Here is a 24,048-nt window from a genome sequence, read left to right as displayed (position 1 = left end):
TCAATTTTCAACGGCGGCAAGTAATCAAGCCATTTTCTATATATCATTACTTTTATTATCAATACACTTTATTATAAGGAAAGAGAGGACGAAGACTGTTTGTATGTGCAAGGGAATCTCTGGAATGTACAGGATACTTTTTTAAAAACCCTTTTAACTCTTTTAGAAGATGAAAAAAAAAATACCTAAAATATTCCCACTTACATTCATACATTTCTCCCTTAAATTTCAATTATGGGTGTTTATTACTAACCGTACTTACTCTTGTTGCTGCTCAGAATTTATGTGTTTTTCAAGAATCCTGAGCGGCACTTCATTGTAACGGGCAGGGCGTATCAATTACCATCAACTGAACGTCCTGCTCATCTCGTCCCTTATTTTCAAAAAAAAAAATAAAAAAATCTCTCCACCTTGACGTTGGCTGAATCGCCGACATTCAGTCGACGGAGCCAATTAATTATAAAAAAAAAAGAAAGAAACCTATAAGAATTACAAGGCTTATTCCTTGTTCCAGATACATCATTTATTCAACAAAGGTAATTTGAATGTGCATAAGTAAAGACCACGCTCTTACGTGTGACGCGTAAGGGACGCGACATACGCAAATCACATCCACTTTATAAACTTCAATTATTGCAAATCAACGAATTCAATTCAATTTCAAATTCAAATATTTTTATTCAAAATAGGATATGAAAATTCTTATTGAAAGTCAAAAAATCTACCTCCCATTCCAAAATGAATGCCTCAGGCCTGAGAAGAATGGGCGCAACAAACTCAGCGGGCTTTTGTTTTTCATCAAAAATATGTTTTACAATTAAAGTAACATTTACAAAGTAACATTGTACAATTAAACTCATTATTTAATTTCCTGTGGGCGGTCGCTCCATTCCCAATCTGTTGTATCATTAAGAAAGTCATTTATGTTATAGTAACCTTTACCACACAAACGTTTTTTAACAATTCTTTTGAATAACGTAATACTTTTGTTTTGAACATTTTCTGGGATCTTGTTGTAAAAGCATATACATCGCCCCACAAAAGACTTACTTACTCGACTTAGCCGAGTAGTAGGCATCATCAGTTTATGTCTGTTCCTGGTGTTAACATTGTGGTTATGACAGTGTCTGGCAAATTCACTTATGTGCCTATGAACATACATTACATTATCAAGAATATATTGAGAAGCAACCGTCAAGATGTTAATTTCTTTGAATTTTGCTCTCAATGATTCTCTAGGACCTAGGTTATAAATAGCGCGAATACCAATGACGTTCTGTACATCTGTTATATACAAATGACGTCGTACAAAAACAAAGCCGAATTTTTTTTTATGAAAATAAGGGACGAGTCGAGCAGAACGTTCAGCTGATGGTAATTGATACGCCCGCCCTACCCAATACAATGCAGTGCCGCTGATGATTCTTGAAAAACGTAAAAACGTATGAAAGAATTTATTGATGCACGGTTTGACAGTTCTGCTGTGAAACAATTTCATTACTACAGCAGGGTGCTGCATATTTTACGAAGTAATTTTTGATGTTATGATATATTATTGACAAATTCATATAAAAACATTATTTTATTTATTATACAGAACAACGTCTGTCGGGTCAGCTAGTTTCAAATAAATATTTGTATCTAGTGACGTTTCAAAAGCGCTTAGTTTAAGCCTAATTGAATATAGTTTATTTGACTTTGACTATCTGGTTATTCATTCTGAATGGCAACCACTAGATAGCAAAAGAAATAGAGGTAGACAGCCTATGAGATGGGAAGACGACATCAAGAAAATAGCGGGGCAACTATGGACTCGTATAGCAAAAGATAGGACAGAATTGAAATCTTTGGAGGAGGCCTATGTCGGAAGACAAGCTGTACCACAGTAAAAACCGTTTGCCGATAGCATTTAGAGGCACTTTTTTACTATTTTAGTACCTAGTATGTAAAATTTGTACAGTAATAAAGGCTTTTTATTTTATTTTATATATTTATTTTATCTGGTTATTACACATTAGATGCACTGACGTGTCGACTACAGTTTTTTTTTTAATGAAAATAAGAGACGAGACGAGCAGGACGTTCAGCAGACGGTAATTGATGCGCCCTGCCCATTACAATGCAGTGCCGCTCAGGATTCTTGAAAAACCCCAAAAATTCTGAGCGACACTACAACTGCGCTAGGTACCTTGAGACATAAGGTGTTAAGTCTCATTCGCTCAATAATTTCTCTAGCTACGGCGCCCTTCAGTCCGAAACACAGTAATGCTTACACATTACTGCTTCACGGCAGAAAAAGGCGCCGTTGTGGCCTCCCACTGGTGTTTATTTCCGTACAAGTACAACCCAAGAACCAAAACTCACTGCCACATGAAATGACACATAATATTAATTTATAAGAATATATATAAGTAATATATTATTATTAATTTGTTATAGTGGCACAAGCAATTAGGGTCACGAACGGTTTTGCCACTAACACAATATAGAAATGAGAAACGGCTGTGTATTATTTTATCGAACAATGACTCTATATCAATTTTCAACGGCGGCAAGTAATCAAGCCATTTTCTATATATCATTACTTTTATTATCAATACACTTTATTATAAGGAAAGAGAGGACGAAGACTGTTTGTATGTGCAAGGGAATCTCTGGAATGTACAGGATACTTTTTTAAAAACCCTTTTAACTCTTTTAGAAGATGAAAAAAAAAATACCTAAAATATTCCCACTTACATTCATACATTTCTCCCTTAAATTTCAATTATGGGTGTTTATTACTAACCGTACTTACTCTTGTTGCTGCTCAGAATTTATGTGTTTTTCAAGAATCCTGAGCGGCACTTCATTGTAACGGGCAGGGCGTATCAATTACCATCAACTGAACGTCCTGCTCATCTCGTCCCTTATTTTCAAAAAAAAAAATAAAAAAATCTCTCCACCTTGACGTTGGCTGAATCGCCGACATTCAGTCGACGGAGCCAATTAATTATAAAAAAAAAAGAAAGAAACCTATAAGAATTACAAGGCTTATTCCTTGTTCCAGATACATCATTTATTCAACAAAGGTAATTTGAATGTGCATAAGTAAAGACCACGCTCTTACGTGTGACGCGTAAGGGACGCGACATACGCAAATCACATCCACTTTATAAACTTCAATTATTGCAAATCAACGAATTCAATTCAATTTCAAATTCAAATATTTTTATTCAAAATAGGATATGAAAATTCTTATTGAAAGTCAAAAAATCTACCTCCCATTCCAAAATGAATGCCTCAGGCCTGAGAAGAATGGGCGCAACAAACTCAGCGGGCTTTTGTTTTTCATCAAAAATATGTTTTACAATTAAAGTAACATTTACAAAGTAACATTGTACAATTAAACTCATTATTTAATTTCCTGTGGGCGGTCGCTCCATTCCCAATCTGTTGTATCATTAAGAAAGTCATTTATGTTATAGTAACCTTTACCACACAAACGTTTTTTAACAATTCTTTTGAATAACGTAATACTTTTGTTTTGAACATTTTCTGGGATCTTGTTGTAAAAGCATATACATCGCCCCACAAAAGACTTACTTACTCGACTTAGCCGAGTAGTAGGCATCATCAGTTTATGTCTGTTCCTGGTGTTAACATTGTGGTTATGACAGTGTCTGGCAAATTCACTTATGTGCCTATGAACATACATTACATTATCAAGAATATATTGAGAAGCAACCGTCAAGATGTTAATTTCTTTGAATTTTGCTCTCAATGATTCTCTAGGACCTAGGTTATAAATAGCGCGAATACCAATGACGTTCTGTACATCTGTTATATACAAATGACGTCGTACAAAAACAAAGCCGAATTTTTTTTTATGAAAATAAGGGACGAGTCGAGCAGAACGTTCAGCTGATGGTAATTGATACGCCCGCCCTACCCAATACAATGCAGTGCCGCTGATGATTCTTGAAAAACGTAAAAACAATACTACAATTTATAGCACTACAATTACGCTCGTCACCTTCATACATAAGATGTTAAGTCTCATTTGCCCAGTAATTTCACTAGCTACGGCGCCCTTCAGACCGAATCACAGTAATGTTTACACATTACTGCGTCACGGCAGAAATAGGCGCCGTTGTGGTAGCTATAATCTAGCCGGCTTCCTGTGCAAAGGAACCTCCCACTTGTACACTGGTAAATATGGGACATGCTACAAATTACACCGTAATCAAAGCTAGACTGCTATATCTATACATTGCCGCTTTTACTCCAGTCGTTTAAAATATCCTTAGCGAATAACCAGCAATGCAAAACATTTAATAGATAAATCACATAAATGTATAACAGAACCCGATTCGGAAAGTGACAGTTGAAACGACTAAAGAGAAAAGCGTGCTTACATTGTGTTCAAGCACACTTTTGCTGTGCCGCTATCGTACCTATATGTACCTATATATACAACGTCATTGACAAATATATGCATTAATTTCAACTTGCTTTGCGAAGCCTGTTTTGATTTCTCGTATTTTTATGATAATTAATAATTATCTATAATCTCTCATTAATAACACTAGCTGTCAATATAGTGTTATTTGCGCGTCTTTATAATCTAATTCGATTACAGTTCATAGCCCAAAGGTAATTAATAACTTAATCGGTCACTCTCCTGGTCGGAAATGCTACATTTTATGAACACAAATGCCGGGTCCCGCGTCTACTATTTATTTTTTTATTTTTGTTCAAATTCTGATACGAGACTGCAAATTCTCTGCGAGTCTCTGAATTTGGCTAGTCAAAATCTCCTGAGGATGCCTCGTGTAGAGGCGATTCACTTGTCGAATTGATTAAAGACAATGACTTAGGGGAATTTACACTCAGCAAAAATCACAACATTTGAACCTTTATCTTGCATTCGTTCGCCGTCGTTCATTCAATGTGTACAAGGCCTAATACAAAAGTCCTCCATTGCTTTCCATTTGTCCCTATTAGACTTACAAATGTATTCGATGTTCCAGGTGTGTCTTATCATTTATTCAATAAAACAGCGCAAGAAGATCAACATACGTGGCATAATGCCTTTAAGTTTATAAATACAATCGTAAAACGAAAGTTTAAATGATTTTTTTTCACAGCAGATGATCTTATTTGGAATTTAACACCAGTAACAGACATAAAATTGCCTTCTACTTGGCTAAGCCGAGTTACTAAGTGTTTGGCGATGTATATGCTTTTACACCAGGATCCCAGAAAATGTTCAAAACAAATGTAATTCCGTTATTCAAAATAATTGTAAAAAACATTTGTGTGGTAAAGCTTACTATAACATACATGACTTTCTTAATGATACCACAGATTGGGAATGTAGCAACTGCCCCCAGGCTATTAAATAATAACTTTAAATGTACAGTATTAATTTGTGAACATATTTTTTGAAAAAAAAAGCCAGCTGAAATTGTTGCGCCCATTCTTCTCAGGTCTGAGGCATTCGCTTTGGAATTGGTGGTTTTTTCGACTTTCAATAAGTGATGTCACATCCTATCTATATATATAAAAATGAATTGCTGTTCGTTAGTCTCGCTAAAACTCGAGAACGGCTGGACCGATTTGGCTAATTTTGGTCTTGAATTATTTGTGGAAGTCCAGAGAAGGTTTAAAAGGTGAATAAATATGAAAGTGTTCGGAATTAAATAAAAACAACAATTTTGTTTTTCCTTTTATGTGTCCCCCGTCGTCCGATATTTGTTTTGTATGGACATATTTTCTATGAGAGAATTTATTGACGCACGGTTTGACAGTTCCGCTGTGAAACAATTTCATTACAACAACAGGGAGCATATTTTACGAAATAATTCTTGATGTTATGATATATTATTGACAAATTAATAAAAAAAAAATATTTTAATTATTATATACAGAACAACGTCTGTCGGGTCAACTAGTTTCGAATAAAAATATTTGAATTTGAATTACCCAACTCGTTGTTTCATCTGTGGCGCATTGTGTATTTCATACTTTTCTGTATTAAAATGCTGTATGTTATAATTATGTATTTTATTAAAGATACCCATTGATTAAAGCCACAGACAGCGCTTAACGTCACCAAGGCCTTTATGACCTTGTCTTGTGTTCTTGCCTCATTAGGTCTTATAACTATTTAAAACTTTATTTACTAAATATTTTTATCTGTATATATGTATGTTTACCGATGTTCTTGAATAATTAAAAGTAGAGGGAACGCCCATATTAATTATTCCACTGGTAACTAGCAAATGTACGAACTGCGAACTTATTTTTACTATGCTTTTTTCCTAGGTCAAATATAATTTATTTCTAATAGTTTTTATCAATTTTTAAATACTAACATTATTTTTTTTACATTTATATTGTTAATTATAGAAAAAAATTGTTGTTGATGTTATATCCTTTAATTTTTCTCTTGTCTCCTTCAATATTTTTTTTTTCTTTTTTATAAATGTTTTTATATTAATTTACTAAAACGTATGTAATGCTCTGTTTATGTCCGTTTTATTACTTTATCTCAATTTGCACCTTTAATTGGGTTGTCACCTAAATAGATATATGTGTTAGTTATTAAGGAATGGTGCTCACCCTGTTGAAGCAATAAATGCTCAAATTACCGAAGTTTCAATAATAATCAATGAATCACAAGTTACTATCACAAAGCGGCTAATTCAATGACGTGGACTGTAATCGGGGTAACCTCAATATTCTTGAAATCAGCTCGGTAACAAAACAGAACACCCATTGAACTTTCGACACACATACTGTAATCTGTTTATTGTAACACTACACTTTAAATGTTTCAATATAGGCATATCGAGGAACAAAGGACTGGGTAAAAGTTCTTATCTTACGATTTTAATGATATTTACTAAAGATAATTTAGCTAGGTAACACTGAAAATGTTTAGAAAATGAAAAATGGCTTAATGTAGAAAGTTCCAACACTTTTATTGTTTTTCAAAGTAATCTCCGTTCCTCTCTACACATCGTCGCATTCGATGGAACCACTGAGAAAAGCAGTGGGCCCATGCTTCCTTAGGGTTCTCTTCTATGGCATTTTCGTACACTTTCACCGCATCTTCGTCGTTGCATTATTTTTTATGATAATAAGGGACGAGTAGGACGTTCATCTGATGGTAATTGATACGCCTTGCCGATTACAATGCAGGGCCGCTCAGGATTCTTGAAAAACTCAAAAATTCTGAGCGGCACTACAACTGCACTCGTCACCTTGAGACATAGTCTAATTTTCCCAGTAACTTCACTGGCTACGGCGCCCTTCAGACCAAAACACAATAATGTTTACACATTACTGCGCCGCGTGCGTTCATTGCTCAAAATAGGGGTTAACTCTGTCAACCTCTCAATCAAATCAATTTTTTTCGACGTTTTCACAGCTATCACAGTCTATCTACACGTATAAATGATCTAAGGATATTAAGTACACGGCGATTGAGCCAGGCCTGTCTCTGGAAAAATGTTTGTTTATCTTCGCATGAATCCTAATCTCTTTCATGTTTTTTTTTTAATTTATTTAATTATTAAAGTATGCACAGTTGGTACTTAAATTTTACATCTCGCCAAACTGTTGCAACAGTTTGTTGGCGAGTTTACGCTCTTAAACTATATTATAATATCGTGCATCTATAATAAATTAAACTATACCTAATTTGTAAGTTATCTACCCTATAACTTATACGTACACATAATACATTACTTAGTTATTAATTCATAATATTCCTTTCTTTTGGATCAACTTTTCTGATGTAGTTGAGTAGGAACCGTTAACCCTTTACATACAATAAATGAAATGGGGGTGTTGATACCGTGAAGTGAACCTTATACTCATTCGTTGGTGAATCGCCACGCGTACGGTTATATTCATAATAATATTAAAACATAAGCTTGCACGCCATAGTTTTTTAGTTTTGTTTAAGGCGACGAGTAAGCAGAAAACACGCGAACAAGGTGTTTTTAGACAAGTTTTGTGGTGAAAATATAGCATTTGGAGTTATAAACACTACTTTATCCTGTTACACATACCCTTAAGTGTTGCTTGCTGTTAGTAAAACTTAACACTCCAGAGCTATTATGAATTACCAGTTTTGTTTGCAGTTAAACAAGATTTTTCTCGGCATGATGCATTTGTTTAGTATACTGCTCTCATAAAAGTTGTTCTTATAGCTTTTACTTTTATGTGTTGGTACATTTATTAAGATTAGTAACCAATAATGACGATTGTAAGCAATTAAACTGTTTGCGCCTGATAAAATGTTAAATGTTCGACGCAAGAATTTTGAAAATATTGGCTTTGTTACATAGGAGCCGTGAACTCATATCGCTCAAGGTCGCCGGCATTTAGTGTCGTTTTAAGTTTAATTAGTTCAAAACAGCAACCCTAGCTTCAACGCATTATACTGAAATCAGACAATACTTACACATAAAACATTAAAACCAGTTACAATCGATCGCTATTTCGATGACACGCGATTATTGTTTAAAAGAAACCTCACAAAGACGTATCATTACAATTATTCTTTGTTTTAACTTTATCGAAGAAGGAAGTTCAATAAAACAAAGCAAAATACAGGAACAAATCAACAAAACGAACAGGAAAAACTGTGAGGAAACTGATTTGAGCTACTCTTGACGTAATCCCAATAAACAATTTATTTATAGAGTCTTAAAATAGGTGGGTGTCTGTAGACACGTGGATAGAGCAATGTTCCGATCTCTACATTGCAGTCCGCTTTCATTCATTAACTTTGTTCTCTATTTATTTTTGGTGCTACGGGAATCGCTTTTCGTCTAAACACATGAATAAAGCTAAAATGTATGTTTGTAACGACGAAAATTTGACTGTGTTATTAACCCTTATGTGAGTAACGAGGTACCCGGGTACATTTAGCGTTTTAAAATTATGTTTTAGGTCCTGTACGTAGCTGTGATTTCCTGAGAGCTCTTAACTATATATATTATAATATATAAATTAAATATATTTTAATGTTTTGACCCAGTCAACTATTTACAATGTTTTGTGTAAACCAAAACATATTTTAAACTCACAATGGAGTGACACGGTACCCAGGTACCTCTCTCTATTTTTGTATGACTATGAAAAAAGTATTTAGAATTTCATACCACAATGAAATAATAAACACGACTGCGACACGCCCTGTAGAATCTCGTCTAGTCTGACTGACTTACTTACATTCAGTCCTAAATTTTTATTTAGCCAAAATGCAGTATATTAGATCTCTAATACAGTGCATTCTCCAACATTTGTTTGACGTTTGCCATCGCTTGATTTTCCGGTACATATTTGTCCATTCAGGCGGAAGGAATTATGTGCATCACATAGTTTGCCATAGTTTTCAGGTTCTATCCCATGTATCGAGTCCGCCCACGATAACCAAATAACTAAGGGTTAGTAAACGCGAAGTAAAGTTATAGTTTGTGTCATAGTTTACGGTCCACTAAAAGTAATTTAGAAAGCATTTAAAAGATTTGCAGATGCTGTCAGTTACTTATTTTTTAGGATGTGTCCATTTTAGCAGTTTAAGTAATATATAGCCTCCTTTAAAAAGAATAGGGTTGGAGAGTATAGTAAAAAAAAGGGTTAACTGCGTACTCGTAGCAGGGTGTGAAGATCCCATAGTTATTGTTTAAACATCTGTTATTGTAACATTTCTTTTAAATGTGTTTTGTAAAATTGTGTTCTTAGAAAATAAATTGCACAAGTGTTTGAGGCGTGGGAAACGGTTGGGGAACGATGGATGGTGGCAGCGATAGAAATGAGTATATATTGTGAGCACGGACAATGGACACATAGATACACAGTTCCAGGCACATCATGGTAGACCCTGATGACGACATCACCATCGCGAACGTGACACCCACACAAACACGGACACAGACGGCGCGGTCAACCGCCGCAAACCGCTGGCACTCGTCACTCTGACGATAGCCAGGGGTCCGCCAATAAGACACAACACACATTGTTTTGATAACCGTCGAGACGTTAGTCCTCGTCCTGTAATCGTTTCACTCCACTCACACTCACACACGGACTGACTGACGCACTGACATACACCATTTACACAATCACAAACACACTCCACAAACAGACACAAACATACATACATACATTCATAAACACATACATAAACACTTACATACAATACACAACATCATCACACTCGCCGACGAGTGTGTTCTTCTCATTTTCTCATCTTTCATCATCATTTCATCTTCATTTTCACAAGCAAGCTTCTCTCTCCTTCCCACAAGCACACAGCCGGTCCGAGGTGCGAGTCTCCTTAGAAGACGCCGCGCGACTGTTCTTGCGTTGTCTTTGCGGTCTTCACGGCCCACGTCCTATGTCGCTGTAAAAGCCTTCAGGGCTGTTGCATAGAGGAGGTTTTTAGTCGGTAGGGGTGTCCTCTTGCGCGGTTACTCGAGTCCGACATATGGGCCCGCGGCCCCGTTTTGGGAGCTAAATACATAAATGTATTTGCCTCCTCTCGAAAAAAAAAGACAGTTTACACAGCTTCATAGATACACAGTTCATACACACTTCATAGATACTCTTGTGAGACAAGCTTCTACCATCCGTTTAAGAGTATATTCCTCCATGAGACAGGAAGAAAGAAAGTTATTTATATAATGAGTTCCTGTATAGTATAGTATAGTCCTTCTCTCAAGTGTTAACTGTCAATAGTACAGACTACGTTGCTGCCGCCACATCGTTCCACTACCCATGTTGCATCGTCCCGGAAACCCCGCACAAGGAAGTTCATTCCACAGCTTTGTAGTACGTGGAAGAAAGCTCCTTGAAAACCGCACTGTGGAGGACCGCCACACATCCAGATGGTGGGGATGATATCCTAACTTGTGGCGTGTCGTGCGAGGGTGGAATTCGGCGACAGGAATCAGGTTAAACATCTCTTCGGAAAACTCCCCGTGATAAATGCGGTAGAAGACACGCAATGAAGTTTGGATTCAATTGATTTCAGACACTATTATCATCTATTTTGGTATATACCTTCATAAAGGTGTACACAAAACGGACAAAATACCTGTCCTTGTAATCTCCAATTATAGCAATAATGTATTTGTTAGCAAATAATTACTCGGTCTGTTCATAGCCAACCTTGGCGAGTGTGGTGTCGTAAAGACAATTGTATTCGAGATTACGACATAATGCGACGCGCGATTCAGCCACCCATTCTTATCAAACGTAACTCGAGATAAAATCAACAATGATAATAATGCGGGTACTCGGTTCATTGGTATCAAAACATAAACGGGCAATACGATGAACTCTGCTCGCACAACGCCTGCCAATAGAGATATGTGGAATGTTGAACTGTGCAATCATTTATTGTAGTTTTCTCGGTTCATACAACACAATATCTACTTCACTTAAGGCGAAGAGTAAGCAGAAAACTCGCAAACATGATGTTTAGACAATATTTGTGATGAAAGTATAGCATTTCGAGCTATGAACACTACTTAGTCCTGTAACACATATCCTTAAGTCTTATTTGTAGGTTGCTAATGCTTGCTGTTGGTTATAGTTAACACTGCCGAGCCTTTTTGAACTACCACTTTTCTTTGAAGTTAAACAAGTTTTTTGGCATGGCGTGACGCATTTTTTTGGTACTTCTCTCAGAAAAGTTATTCTTACAGCTTTTACTTTTTTGTGAATAACGAGCATTGTAAGCATATAAACTGTTTTCCACGCATGAATTTTGAAAATATTGGCTTTGTTACATAGATGGCGGGCCGGCAGCGGTAAACTCATATCGCTCAAGGTCGCTCGCATTTAGTGTCGCCTTAAAGTGACCGCATTCGTCGCCAGGCAGGCTGAGAAGCATGCGAAACTTAGAGATTTTTATCTTCTGTGATAAATAAGTGTAATTTTTCCGCTGACAATTATAAAAAAAAGAAAGGAACCTATAAGAATTACAAGGCTTATTCCTTGTTCCAGATACATCATTTATTCAACTAAGGTAATTTGAATGTGCATAAGTAAAGACCACGCTCTTACGTGTGACGCGTAAGGGACGCGACATACGCAAATCACAGTCACTTTATAAACTTCAATTATTGCAAATCAACGAATACCAATGACGTTCTGTACATCTGTTCTATACAAATGACGTCGTACAAAAACAAAGCCGATTTTTTTTTCGAACGTTCAGCTGATGGTAATTGATACGGCCTACCCATTACAATGCACTGCCGCTCAGGATTCTTGAAAAACTCAAAAATTCTGAGCGGCACTACAACTGCGCTCGTCACCTTGAGACATAAGATGTTAAGTCTCATTTGCCCAGGAATTTCACTAGCTACGGAGCCCTTCACACCGAAACACAGTAATGCTTAGTGCTTACACATAACTGCTTCACGTCAGAATAGGCGCCGTTATGGTACCCGTAATCTACCCGGCATACTGTGCAAAGTAACCTCCCACTGGTCTATAAAGGTTTGTCTAAAGGCCTATAAATGATCATTAGCATCATTAACTACTTTTCATCCTACCCTCATAAATTAATTATTCTTATTATCTTAGCCCGCTTGTTGTTCGCTTGTAGAATTATAATAAAGAAATTACCCGAAGAACGTTGTTTACCTTCAGAACTATCAACAAATTAAAAATAATTATAATTTTTTATGATGTAATATTTCATAAATTAACTGTCATTACTCCACATTAATACTAACTATAGTAATTATAAAAACAATAGGCAGTGCTAATGCGCAGTAACGTAACGTAACGTAACCAAGTAACCCAAATAGCTAGGCAGCGAGCTCTAGTTCTGTTTAATTTATAATATTATCTACCCAAACAATATCGTACGACTGTGGATTAGTTTTAGTTTATTTCCGGTGTCATATAGAAATATTTCTTAGTAATAGTATTTTTGTTTTTTGTTTGTGTATCTCTATCGCAAGTTTTTTTTTATTTTATATCTTTTGTAATTGTGTGTACACACATACTACTTATACGTTAAAAAAATATATATCTAATATCTTTAAACGAGCAATTCTTGTATATATATAATCTGGATCTCGGAAACAGATCAGAGAAATCGATCAAGAAGGATCAAGGTTTCAATTTTAAAAAATGTAGTTTTATCCGTGTTTTAATTAGAAACTGCTACAATAACATTAGAATATAAAGGTAAATTTCGCCTCTATATACAAGACTATAATAGGTCAGATGGGACATTGGGTGATCCGAAAAGCAGAAGACCCCGGTTCGAATCCAGATGTCCGATTAGTTTTTTATTTGTTCAAGTATTGTACCTTCTTAAAAATCCGAGCAAGGCTCAGTCTGAAGGCTAGTATAGTTATTATGAGGCGCATTATATCTGCATCTGCTACTGTCTGTCGGACTATCTGACCTCCCGTTTCTGATCATCCATCTAATGTTACTAGTCTCAATAAGATTGCACCTTCTTTTCTATTTCCCAGCGTATACTCCCAAGGGAGTGCCGCTTGCACCTCCCTCTCCCCAAAAGAAGGTCACCTCCGATGAAGGCTTAGCAGGCACTTGCCCAACCTGAGGTAGTATTTAGTGAGAGGCACTCAGGTTGGTCATGTGAGTCCCACATGACCAACGCAGCCGGGCACATTGGTATGCATGAGCATTCACCACCTCCCTCCCATCGTTATCCCGGAGGGTAGCCTTTTCTCCTTTGTCTGGGCGCAAAAAGAAAAAACTATCGGGAGGTCCTAAACAAGAGATTGAAATTTGTAGTACCTTATAATAATAACATTACAAAATTTGAGCGGTTGTAAATATTTCAGACAAAAGATGCAGCGACAGATTTTAGTTATTATATTATCAAAGAAGAAGCTAAAAAGACGGTAAGAAGAAGAAGATTTAGTGAGGTATTTTATGTTACCGAAAGAATATTAAGTATTTAGAATGTTTTTTTAAGGATCATAATTCAAATAAAGGTGACTACGGACGTCTCGTTTCGGTTTAGGTATCGCACTATGTTTTTCTTTATGGAATTTGGAGGACAAACGAGCGTACGGGTCACCTGGTGTTAAGTGATCTCTTGCAACACCAGAGGAATCACAAGAGCGTTGCCGGCCTTTAAGGAAGCTGTACGCGCTTTTTTTGAAGGTACCCATGTCGTATCGTCCTGGAAACACCGCACAAGGAAGCTCATTCCACAGCTTTGTAGTACGTGGAAGAAAGCTCCTTGAAAACCGCCCTGTGGAGGACCGCCACACATCCATATGGTGGGGATGATATCCTAACTTGTGGCGTGTCGTGCGAAGGTGGAATTGAATTTTTCGGAAACCACAATATAATATAAGGGAAACCTGTTATTGGCATTATTATTGTAAAATATTATTTGTTACTTATGTAATCTGTAATATGCTGTTGGTTTTCTTAATAAGATAAAATAAAAAATAAAAATTTAAATACATCTCATAAATAATAATTAATATATTGGCTTTTCGCATAGATTCCATGCCGCACCTATCACGGAGTTCTGAACAGCTTTCTGACAAATCAAAATGATCAGAATAAATTTTTCTATGCAGGAACATGTTAAATAATACTAATATTTTACATAAATAATATTGTAGTACACGTTTGTCACCATAAAGCAATAATTAGCACACTCTAAAGTTGTATTAAACTAAATTTGGATTATATTTAGATACATTACTACACGTTCCACAGAACACGTAATGTGATAACATGATACTGCATATCATCAACTAATGTAATATGAAGCACCCAGTGTATAAATAAACATCAAATGTAAAACGAAGTCCTGATGAATATAAATGAATACGTATTTAAAATCATAAGTTTTAGTAAGTGAAGTATGAAATTTTTATATATGAGTGGGGACAAACGGGGAATAGACTCACTTGATAGGAAGTTGTACACTAGTCACCCATGGACATCCACGGCAACACGAGATGGTAGTTTTTTAATGTTTCATTATATTTATTTATTACTAGCTGACCCGACAGACGTTGTTCTGTATATAATAAATAAAATAATGTTTTTATATGAATTTGTCAATAATATATCATAACATCAAGAATTACCTCGTAAAATATGCACCCTGCTGTCGTAATGAAATTGTTTCACAGCAGAACTGTCAAACCGTGCGTCAATAAATTCTCGCATAGTAATTATGTATGGACACATCAAAGGAAAAACAAATTTGTTGTTTTTATTTAATTTTGCAGCATTTTCCTATTTATTCACCTATTAAACCTTCTCTGGACTTCGACAAATAATTCAAGACCTAAATTTGCGAAATCGGTCCAGCCGATCTCGAGTTTTAGCGAGACTGACGAACAGCAATGTACACTGTCCTTACAGGATTATTCTCTAATCCAGTCCTGTCAAAGATACGGCCCACGGGTCGCATCCGGCCTCTGGTGCGTATCAATAAGGCCCGCGATCGCAATGTATGGATATCACAGGACTTACGAATGACCATCTCCAATCAATTCTAAAAATAACTACTACGAATATGATACCTGACATCAATGAGCTTGTCAAAAACAAGAGAAGTCAGATATCTGGATCCTCGAGCTTTTTGACAACCGTATATTATATACTACATAATTTATTAAATAGAATGTTATAATAATTCAGTTCATTTTTCTATTTTCAAACTGGCCCGCCTACGAATTATAAATTGGGTTTGACACCTCTGCTCTAATCTATATTTTACCTATTACTTACGAGTATTATCATTATACTTTACTTAACAGCTATCTTATGTGTAACTTATCGTCCACATTGCTTTCCTTGTGAGCTCACTCAGAGAGCAACAATAAAATATGTATCATTTCGGCTATGAGGTTAAGGTTTTATTTTAAGATGGGACTACCCTAAGTTTAAGAGTCCGTAAGTCGTCCCGGTACGAGAAAACCGTAGAATGATAATTGATATCACGAAGTGGCTAATGCTAGAAGTCAACATGATGCGTGTGGAATTTCGCAGTGTAGAAAGGTTCGGAAAAATTTATAAAATAACCTATAAAGTGACTCATCGCGATATCTCTGGAACAATAAGGCGTAGAGACTTGAAATTTGGTGGTAGAAATTTGAAAAGAACAACGTCTGTCGGGTCAGCTAGTGATATAATATTGACACACTTTTATTTAGTTAATTATCATGCTCCAACATAGGCATAACCTATACTATGTGTGCAAGACAACGACATATTTAATACAATATATATACTTCAACATACGTAAATACATACAAAAGTCCATGACTCGGAAACAAATATTCATATTCATCATACAAATGTTTGCACCTACCGGGATTGGAACCCGGGACCTCTTCTTTGCAGTCGACTTCAATCGGCAGTGTCACTGACCAGTGGGCTATAAATCTTATATATAAAATTATCGTGTAACGGTATTTGTGGCTAAACCAATTTGTTTGAAAATTTGTGTGTATATCGGGTAGGTCGCCAACATCTATTTTTAATACCCCAAAAATTTTAATTATTGATTTCTTTTATATAATACAACGTTTGCTGGGTCAGCTAGATAAGTATCACATTACAGCGGGATATCACGCATATTTAATTTTGTCGGGTGTGCGATAGGAACCCATATTCTTACAGTTGCTAAAAACATACGACATTTTCATTAATGACCCCTCACCTTAGATTTATAGTTTACATAATAGGTAAGTAAGCTAACAATTTCACCAAGTCAGGGTTAAGATTCCGGTCAAACATTTCACAACAACTTTCGCAGAATTATTGCTCATAAGATACTTTATGCGAATGCTTGCTGCTATAGTAAATCTTATCTTAATATAATATATAAATTACCTGACACGTTGTTTGTCCGCGATGGACTCCTAAACTAATGAACGGATTTTAATGGGGATTACTTCATGGTGTGCAGTTTGGGTTGAGAGATAGGATAGTTTTAATTTCGATTTGGGACCCATAATTATTTATATTTTCAATATTTGTTTTGTATGAACATATTTTCTATGAGAAAATTTAGTGTCGCACGGTTTGACAGTTCCGCTGTGAAACAATTTCATTGTTACAACAGGGAGCATTTTTTACGAAATAATTCTTGATGCTTTCATATTATTAGCAAATTCCTATAAAACAGTGTTTTTTTTTATCATCTACAGAACAATGCCGTCTAGTCTATTATAATTTCAGCAAATCAACGAATTAGTTTACAACCTTAAACCAATAAACAAATCCTTTTCTAGAGCTATGTATTTGAAACCTTTAGCAATCCCATATTAAAAACTATCATATATCCATAATATCGTTGAACATTGAATCTAAATTTGTAGGTATAAATTTGAACAAAATTTTGCATAAAATTACAACCTGAATTTATTATTATACTTAAGAAACTTTTTTTCGCAGTATACTACATTTACTAGACGTTGTTTTCCTTATTTCCAATATATTTCTTTATACTTCAAAAAGCGTTTATTTTTCGCTTTTAGAATTCTTTTTGATGTCATTTCTAACAATACCACCACTTTGGAAACAAATGGCGCTCTCAGAAAGAAGAAACGGGGCAAGAAACTCTTCTAGCATTCTTTTTCTACGCTCTTTTTAATAAAATATTCATTCTACATTTATCATGAACCTATTTCTATTTCAACACAGAGGACGTTACGTGCGAAAACAAACAAGACTTGACAATCGACTTACCTTCTCGAAGCTGAGCACAGGAGTAGCAGACCCGATAGTGCCGTCCTTCTTCTTCTCGATTTTATACACGACGATGTTGTTTTCCCGCACCGTGTGCACGATGAACGCCTTCGAGTCGGGACTCCATGCCACGTGTGACGCGTGGTCAAAGTCAATGTTGACTCGCAATGTCTTGTGCTCTTTGTGGCTCAGGTCGCGGACGTCCCACAGAAATACTGATCCATCTGCGAAAATTTATAAGTTTAAGGTCCCTGAGGCACAAATCAATGATATAAGCTAATAAAATTTATACATCTAGACAGAGCTTCTTGCTGCTAGACAGTCGATGAAAACAGGTTTATTACTTTAGTGTGCGTGACAAGCTACATCCTACACTCGCGACTTCTGTGTCACTTTGTGTTAGTGTGTGTGCTCAAAATAGAGGTTAACAGTCAACCTCAAATTTATTTGACGCATTCACAGCTGTCACAGTCTATCTTAACGTATAAATGATCTAAGGATATAAGAAATGTGTTGACGATTCTAGTACATTCCAACACAACATCATCATCAAGAATTTTGCAGGACTGCTAGATGCAAACGGTGTCATCATGCAAACGAAGGGCTTTAAATTTTTGAAATTAACATTTTATTTGAGCACGACAGCCATTTAATTTTGATTGAGACTGACCTATCACGTTCGGCTATTATTATATGGTTATTCTGTGGTTCCGATAGAGTCGGCTCGACACGACTACGGGAGCGCGATCAGTCAGAGTAAAATTTACCAGAGCAATTAATGTACAATTATAATCATGTATAAATGTTATAAAAATGTATACACTTTATAATAGAGTCCCAGCCACTGTTCAGGCATTATCTATAAATAAATTTAAATGTTTTATTAAAAAACGGCTCTGTCGTAAATCCTACTACTCCACAGCTGAATATCTAAGTGATCGGACAGCCTGGGACGAGATTATGATTATTTTACAGCAAAAGCAATGACAGTACAATATTGTATATTTTTATTATAAAGGAAAACGAATGCTGAGAGAGTTTCTTGCGCCGATTCTTCTCTCTGAGAGCGCCATTTGTTTCCAAAGCGGTAGTATCTAGTATATTAGAAATGACATCAAAAAGAATTCTAAGTGAGTAATTTTGAGAAAAAAAAATGCCTTTTTATGCCTTTTCATAACGCTATGAATATAGAACTAACAAAAATTGTGTTTCGTATTATTAACCTCACCTTGATAAAGTTTTGTTGTCTTAACACAATTTATTTTTATTTTTTTTTGACTGTCCGAATCGAAACTGAATAAATGTTTTACATTACTGTATTTTGACGGAGAATATTTTAAACAACTGCAGTAAATGCGGCAATGTATAGGTATAGCGGTCGAATATGGTGTAATTTGAGGCATATTCCATCTTTCGGCTTTGTTTTTATATGACGTGCATTGTCTATATACATCAGGGGTGTGCATACCATACCATATTTACCAGTGGAACGCTACCAGATTACGGGTACCACAGCGGCGTCTATTTCTGTCGTGAAACAGTAATGTAGACATTACTGTTTCGGTCTGAAAGGCGCCATAGCTAGTGAAGTTACTGGGCAAATAAGACTTAACATCTTATGTCTCAAGGAGACGAGCGCAACTGTAGTGCCGCTCGGAATTTTTGGATTTTTCAATAATCCTGAGCGGCACTGCATTGCCATCAGCTGAACGTCCTGTTCGTCTCGTCCCTTATTGTCATAACAAAAAAATAGGCAATTAGGCAGTTCCGTTATTCTATAACCACGTTATTCTGTTTATTATCTTGGAACTTTTTCTAGTCGTATTTTACTCAGATGTTGTATGTTTTACATACAATTTATTTTGTTCCACTTTTTCCAGTTCTATCTAACCAAACCCACCTGCATCGATATACAAACTTATTGATTTTTTGTGATGTTGTAAGACATCTAAATGTAATGGTAATGAGGAGAAACAAAAAACTACCACAACTACCCATGTTCAACTGGTTCTCCGATTGATTATCTTTCATTTCAAGGATACTTGAGATTATATTCGAATGAGTACTTTAATTTCTTGCGGTGTGACAGTAATTAAAGATCAAAATGGTACTAAAATTCCATATTTTTTTATGGAAGTACGGAGTCACGATGATGTTGAGTGATCACCACCGTCCACATGCAACACCAGAGGATTGACAGGAGCGTGGCCAGCCTTTTAAAGGCTGTACGCACTTTTTTTAAAAGTAGGTACCCATCTCGTATCATCCTGGAAACACCGCAGAATGAAGCTTATTCCACATGATGGTTGACGTGGCAGAAAGTTCCTTGAAAACCGCATTGCAGAAGAACGCCACAAATCCAAATGGTGATGATATCCTAATTTGGGTTCATACGAATATGCTTGTAAACAAGTGACATACATAATTGAACATGTCGCCTTTATTTATTGATGTGAAACCGATTTCTGGCGTGGCGACGCATGCCGTGGCGACGCGTCGCCTTGTCACAGTAATACCGTCCTCAGAGGCAACATCGAATATAACTATTACCGAAGTCACTGATTAAACGAATTAAGTAGTCACGATTTGAAATAAATTCGTAAATTTTTGTATTTAATGAAAATAAATGTTTATTCAATAAATAGTCATCGTTATCTGGAAAAAAATCGTAATATTTTATTTTATCATTATGACATATTTAGTTCCTATCACAATATGTTCTTTTCTGCATATTACTTTTACAAAATAATGTCGATGTTTCACATCTGCCAGGCGTCCCGTGACGGCTCACATTTTTTTTTCTATAAAACTAACACAGAAACTAGGCGTATTTTAGAGAAATTTCGGGTCATTTATATTCAATTCCAATAGTGCCCGGCGTACATGGTCGTGTCCCAGGGCCCACAGTATTCTGGAACAACTCCTTTATTTTGTATACGTTTTTATCGTTTGCGCGAAATCTTTCATTTGGTTACCGTTATGACATGTGCTATAATAATAATAAATAACTCTTAAACTAATGAACGGATTTTAATGCGGACTTCAGGGAGTGGAGTTTAGTCCCACTTGAGAGAGTGGATAATTATTTTTACTTCCAATATTTGTTTTATATGTATCTACATATTTTCTATGAGATAATTTATTGAGGCACGGTTTTACAGTCCTGCTTTGAAACAATTTCATTATAACAACAAGGAGCATATTATTTTATGAAATAATTCTTGATGTTATGAAATATTATTGAAAAATTCATAAAAAACAGTATTATATTTATTATATACAGAACAACGTCTGTCGTCGGTCAGGTAGTGTGTTATATATACCTACATATTGATAATGACTCTAGAGGCGTCTTGAATCATCAATGGAATAACTGCAATGTAAGGATGGTCGGTATACATCGATGGTGAATAAATGTCGACGCTTAGTTGGAAAACATCGATGATTTGATATCGATTTGTTTGACTTCAATATAATCGATATATCGATAAAATATAGAAACGTCATTAATTCCATAGGGTGCCATCAGGGTGTGTTTCGGATATACTAGGTATTAACTATCAAGTTACATAGTCATTAGCTATGACAGTCATTCGAGTAGGTAGAGTAAATGGTCTCTCCATTTAGACACCTGTCAAAATTTATATTTTTACAGAGTGTGCCCAAAAAATCTGGGAACGTTAATTTTTTTCTTATATTTGGATTTTTTATATTTAACACATTTCCTCAATATAATAGACAGTTTTATTTGTTACCGAAAACATCGATGTTTTTCATTCGATATTTATCGTACATCGATACTTTTGTTTCGATGTCGACATCGATGGTTTTCTTATATCGACCCATCCTTACTGCAATGTAAGGTCCACGAGCGAGTGTCAATACGATTTAATTGAAAACGTACATTCGTAAAAGGAGAAACATGTTTGCTCATGTCCATACGTGAATTCAAATAGCTGTGTCCCAGTGACCCTGATACAGGCGGAGTGTCGTCACCAAGTGAAGCGAGAGGTAGAAGAAACCTTTACTTCATCGTCTCGTTCAAAGTTGACTGATGTGTACACAATGTCAACAAACCGAATGACAATGAGGACAGACTCAAAACATCAACCTTCAGTTTCGTACTTCGAGCGTAGGCGGCCAACTGAGTTTTCAACTTCCAACAATGGGGTCGTGTTACTGATTATTAAATTGAGTTGTTGCTTAGCGGCCGTTTTCAATAACGTATCTCTAGTTTCGGATATATTGCTATCTACGCTATAATATGCTATCAACGTTTAATGACATAACCTTATCTATCCATAGTTATGTTCAAAATAGTTATACGGCCGTTTTCAATAACATATCTACCCTTAGTTTAACTTACGGATTCATTGCTGTCAACGTTTAATGACAAGACCTTATCCATCCATAGCTATGTCCAATATAGTTATAGTCCAATGCTATCTGTCAATAGGTTATTGAAATGTAAGTAAGCGTAAAAGGATAGATTTGCTACGTCTAGTAAGTTAAACTAAGGCTAGATATGTTATTTAAAACGGTCGACAGTCCAATGCTATCTTTCGATAGGATATTGAAATGTAAGTAAGCGTAAAAGGATAGATTTGTCTACTTCTAGTAAGTTAAACTAAGGAAAGGTAGCTTATTGAAAACGGCACGTCTAGATAGACTATGACAGCTTTGAAAACGTCGAATAAAATTGATTAAGAACTAACATCTACATTGAGCAATTCGCGCAACACTAACACAAAATGTCATACAAATCGCGAGTGTAAGACGTAACTTGTCACGCACACTAAACTAATATTCATGGCCTGTTTTTATCGGTTGTCTACTTGTTGTCAAACAGCAAGAGACTCTATCTAGACGTATAAATTGTCTATGAGTTGTCGCTAGCTTGATGTCTTATTAAAATACTAGCTGATAGCCCGAGACTTTGCCCGGGTACACACCTGACTGAGCACATTTCCATTAAACTTTTAAAATAAAAGAACACTTATGACATTATAATATGCTGTCGCGACACTTTTTGTATACAATTATGTGTTCTTCAAAGTCGTAGTACATTATTTTATTCTATCTTCAATACTTTTAAAGAATTTTTCAAATCGTTATACAAATATATCGGTACAAACGTGTGAATATTGAATATATCGGTGATGAAAATATCCTAACAGAAGAATTAACTTCAACCACTAGCTGCCATTTTTTGTAGAGCGTCTCAATTATTTTACATTAATTAAGGGAATTGAAAAAAACATTTCTTTAATTGTAATAAGTATCATGCTACAAAAAAAAGTATTTTGACTAATAATTAACCTGACGAAATTTATAAGTTACTTTTATCTGCTTATTTAAAATAATAATATACTTACTCGTTAATTATAACATTATGGAGATTAATATAATAAAGATAGAAATATAATAGTTATATAAATAGTTGATTCTAAAAGAACAAATAATCAAAACTAAGATGGAAAATACCAAAATAGCCCCCAAATTAAAATTTATAAATTAATATTATATATGGTGGCCGAGAAGTTGACGTCCAAAGCTAAAATTTGAATTTGGCTCATTTTATGTCCTGGGAAGTTTTTAAAAATAGTTAGAAGCCATAGGCTCCTCATTTTATTTTATTTTTTGATACCTTGAACATTTTCATGAATTTAGCTGGAGCAATTAGTTATCTTGAACTTACGACTCAATTGTAAACTATTCATAGTTTCTTATGTGGTTATTGCAACTGTAGTTAATAATTATCAACAATAAAATTTACTAAGTGTTCAAAAAAATTAGAAAAAAGTCCAAAACCACAATTAGGTGAAAAACGCGGATAAAACGGGAAAAAAAATATTATCTCCTTAACTACGCAAAATCGTAGAACATCCATAGGGGTGTTTCAGATACTCATCACCATGAGGCTTTCATATTTTAGCTTTGGACGACAACTTCTCAGTCACCCTGTATATTCCATATATTATATTTTAATTTATTGAGTTTTTGTGTATAGTTCTTTTTACTTTTATAGTAAAATGTGTGTGCTAGAACAGGTAGGCAAGAATCACAAATACACGAAACAATAATAATATGAATTGCTTTGATGTAATGATTACTTCCACTGAAATCCAAAGTAAGGCAGTGATCGTGCGGCAATGCGGGTACCGGTAAAAGGTCACAAGAGCAGCCAGCTATTGAAACTGAGTCACTGTATCAAGGCCATAATATTTCAGGCAATCACAAACGTAACCAGAGCCTCAGAGTATGTACTCTACAGGAGAAGGTATTCAGTGGGTGTGATAATGTGCAAAAATTAGAGCTAACAAG

General features: G+C 35.4%; 2 protein-coding genes across 8 annotated transcripts in view; one reads left to right on the top strand and one right to left on the bottom strand.

Moving 5' to 3' along the window:
* The window catches only part of LOC126976528 (transducin beta-like protein 2), a 191,807-nt gene that overhangs the window by 78,316 nt on the left and 89,443 nt on the right, over window positions 1-24,048 (bottom strand). For all 7 annotated transcript variants that reach the window (XR_007731921.1, XR_007731923.1, XR_007731924.1 and 4 more), the window contains exon 3: window positions 17,725-17,948. Coding sequence is in view for 3 of the 7 variants with exons in the window: in XM_050824907.1 (XP_050680864.1) it covers window positions 17,725-17,948 (224 nt within the window). In the remaining 4 variants the exon portion in view is untranslated. The remainder of the gene's footprint in view (window positions 1-17,724; window positions 17,949-24,048) is intronic.
* Window positions 1-24,048, top strand: part of LOC126976525 (tripartite motif-containing protein 2-like) — a 211,586-nt gene that overhangs the window by 130,081 nt on the left and 57,457 nt on the right. The window lies entirely within an intron of this gene.

The sequence above is a fragment of the Leptidea sinapis genome, chromosome 41 (genome assembly GCF_905404315.1).
Source record: "Leptidea sinapis chromosome 41, ilLepSina1.1, whole genome shotgun sequence".
NCBI lineage: Eukaryota > Metazoa > Arthropoda > Insecta > Lepidoptera > Pieridae > Leptidea > Leptidea sinapis.
Note: the sequence above shows the minus strand (reverse complement) of the source record. Positions and strands in the feature narration are given on the sequence as shown.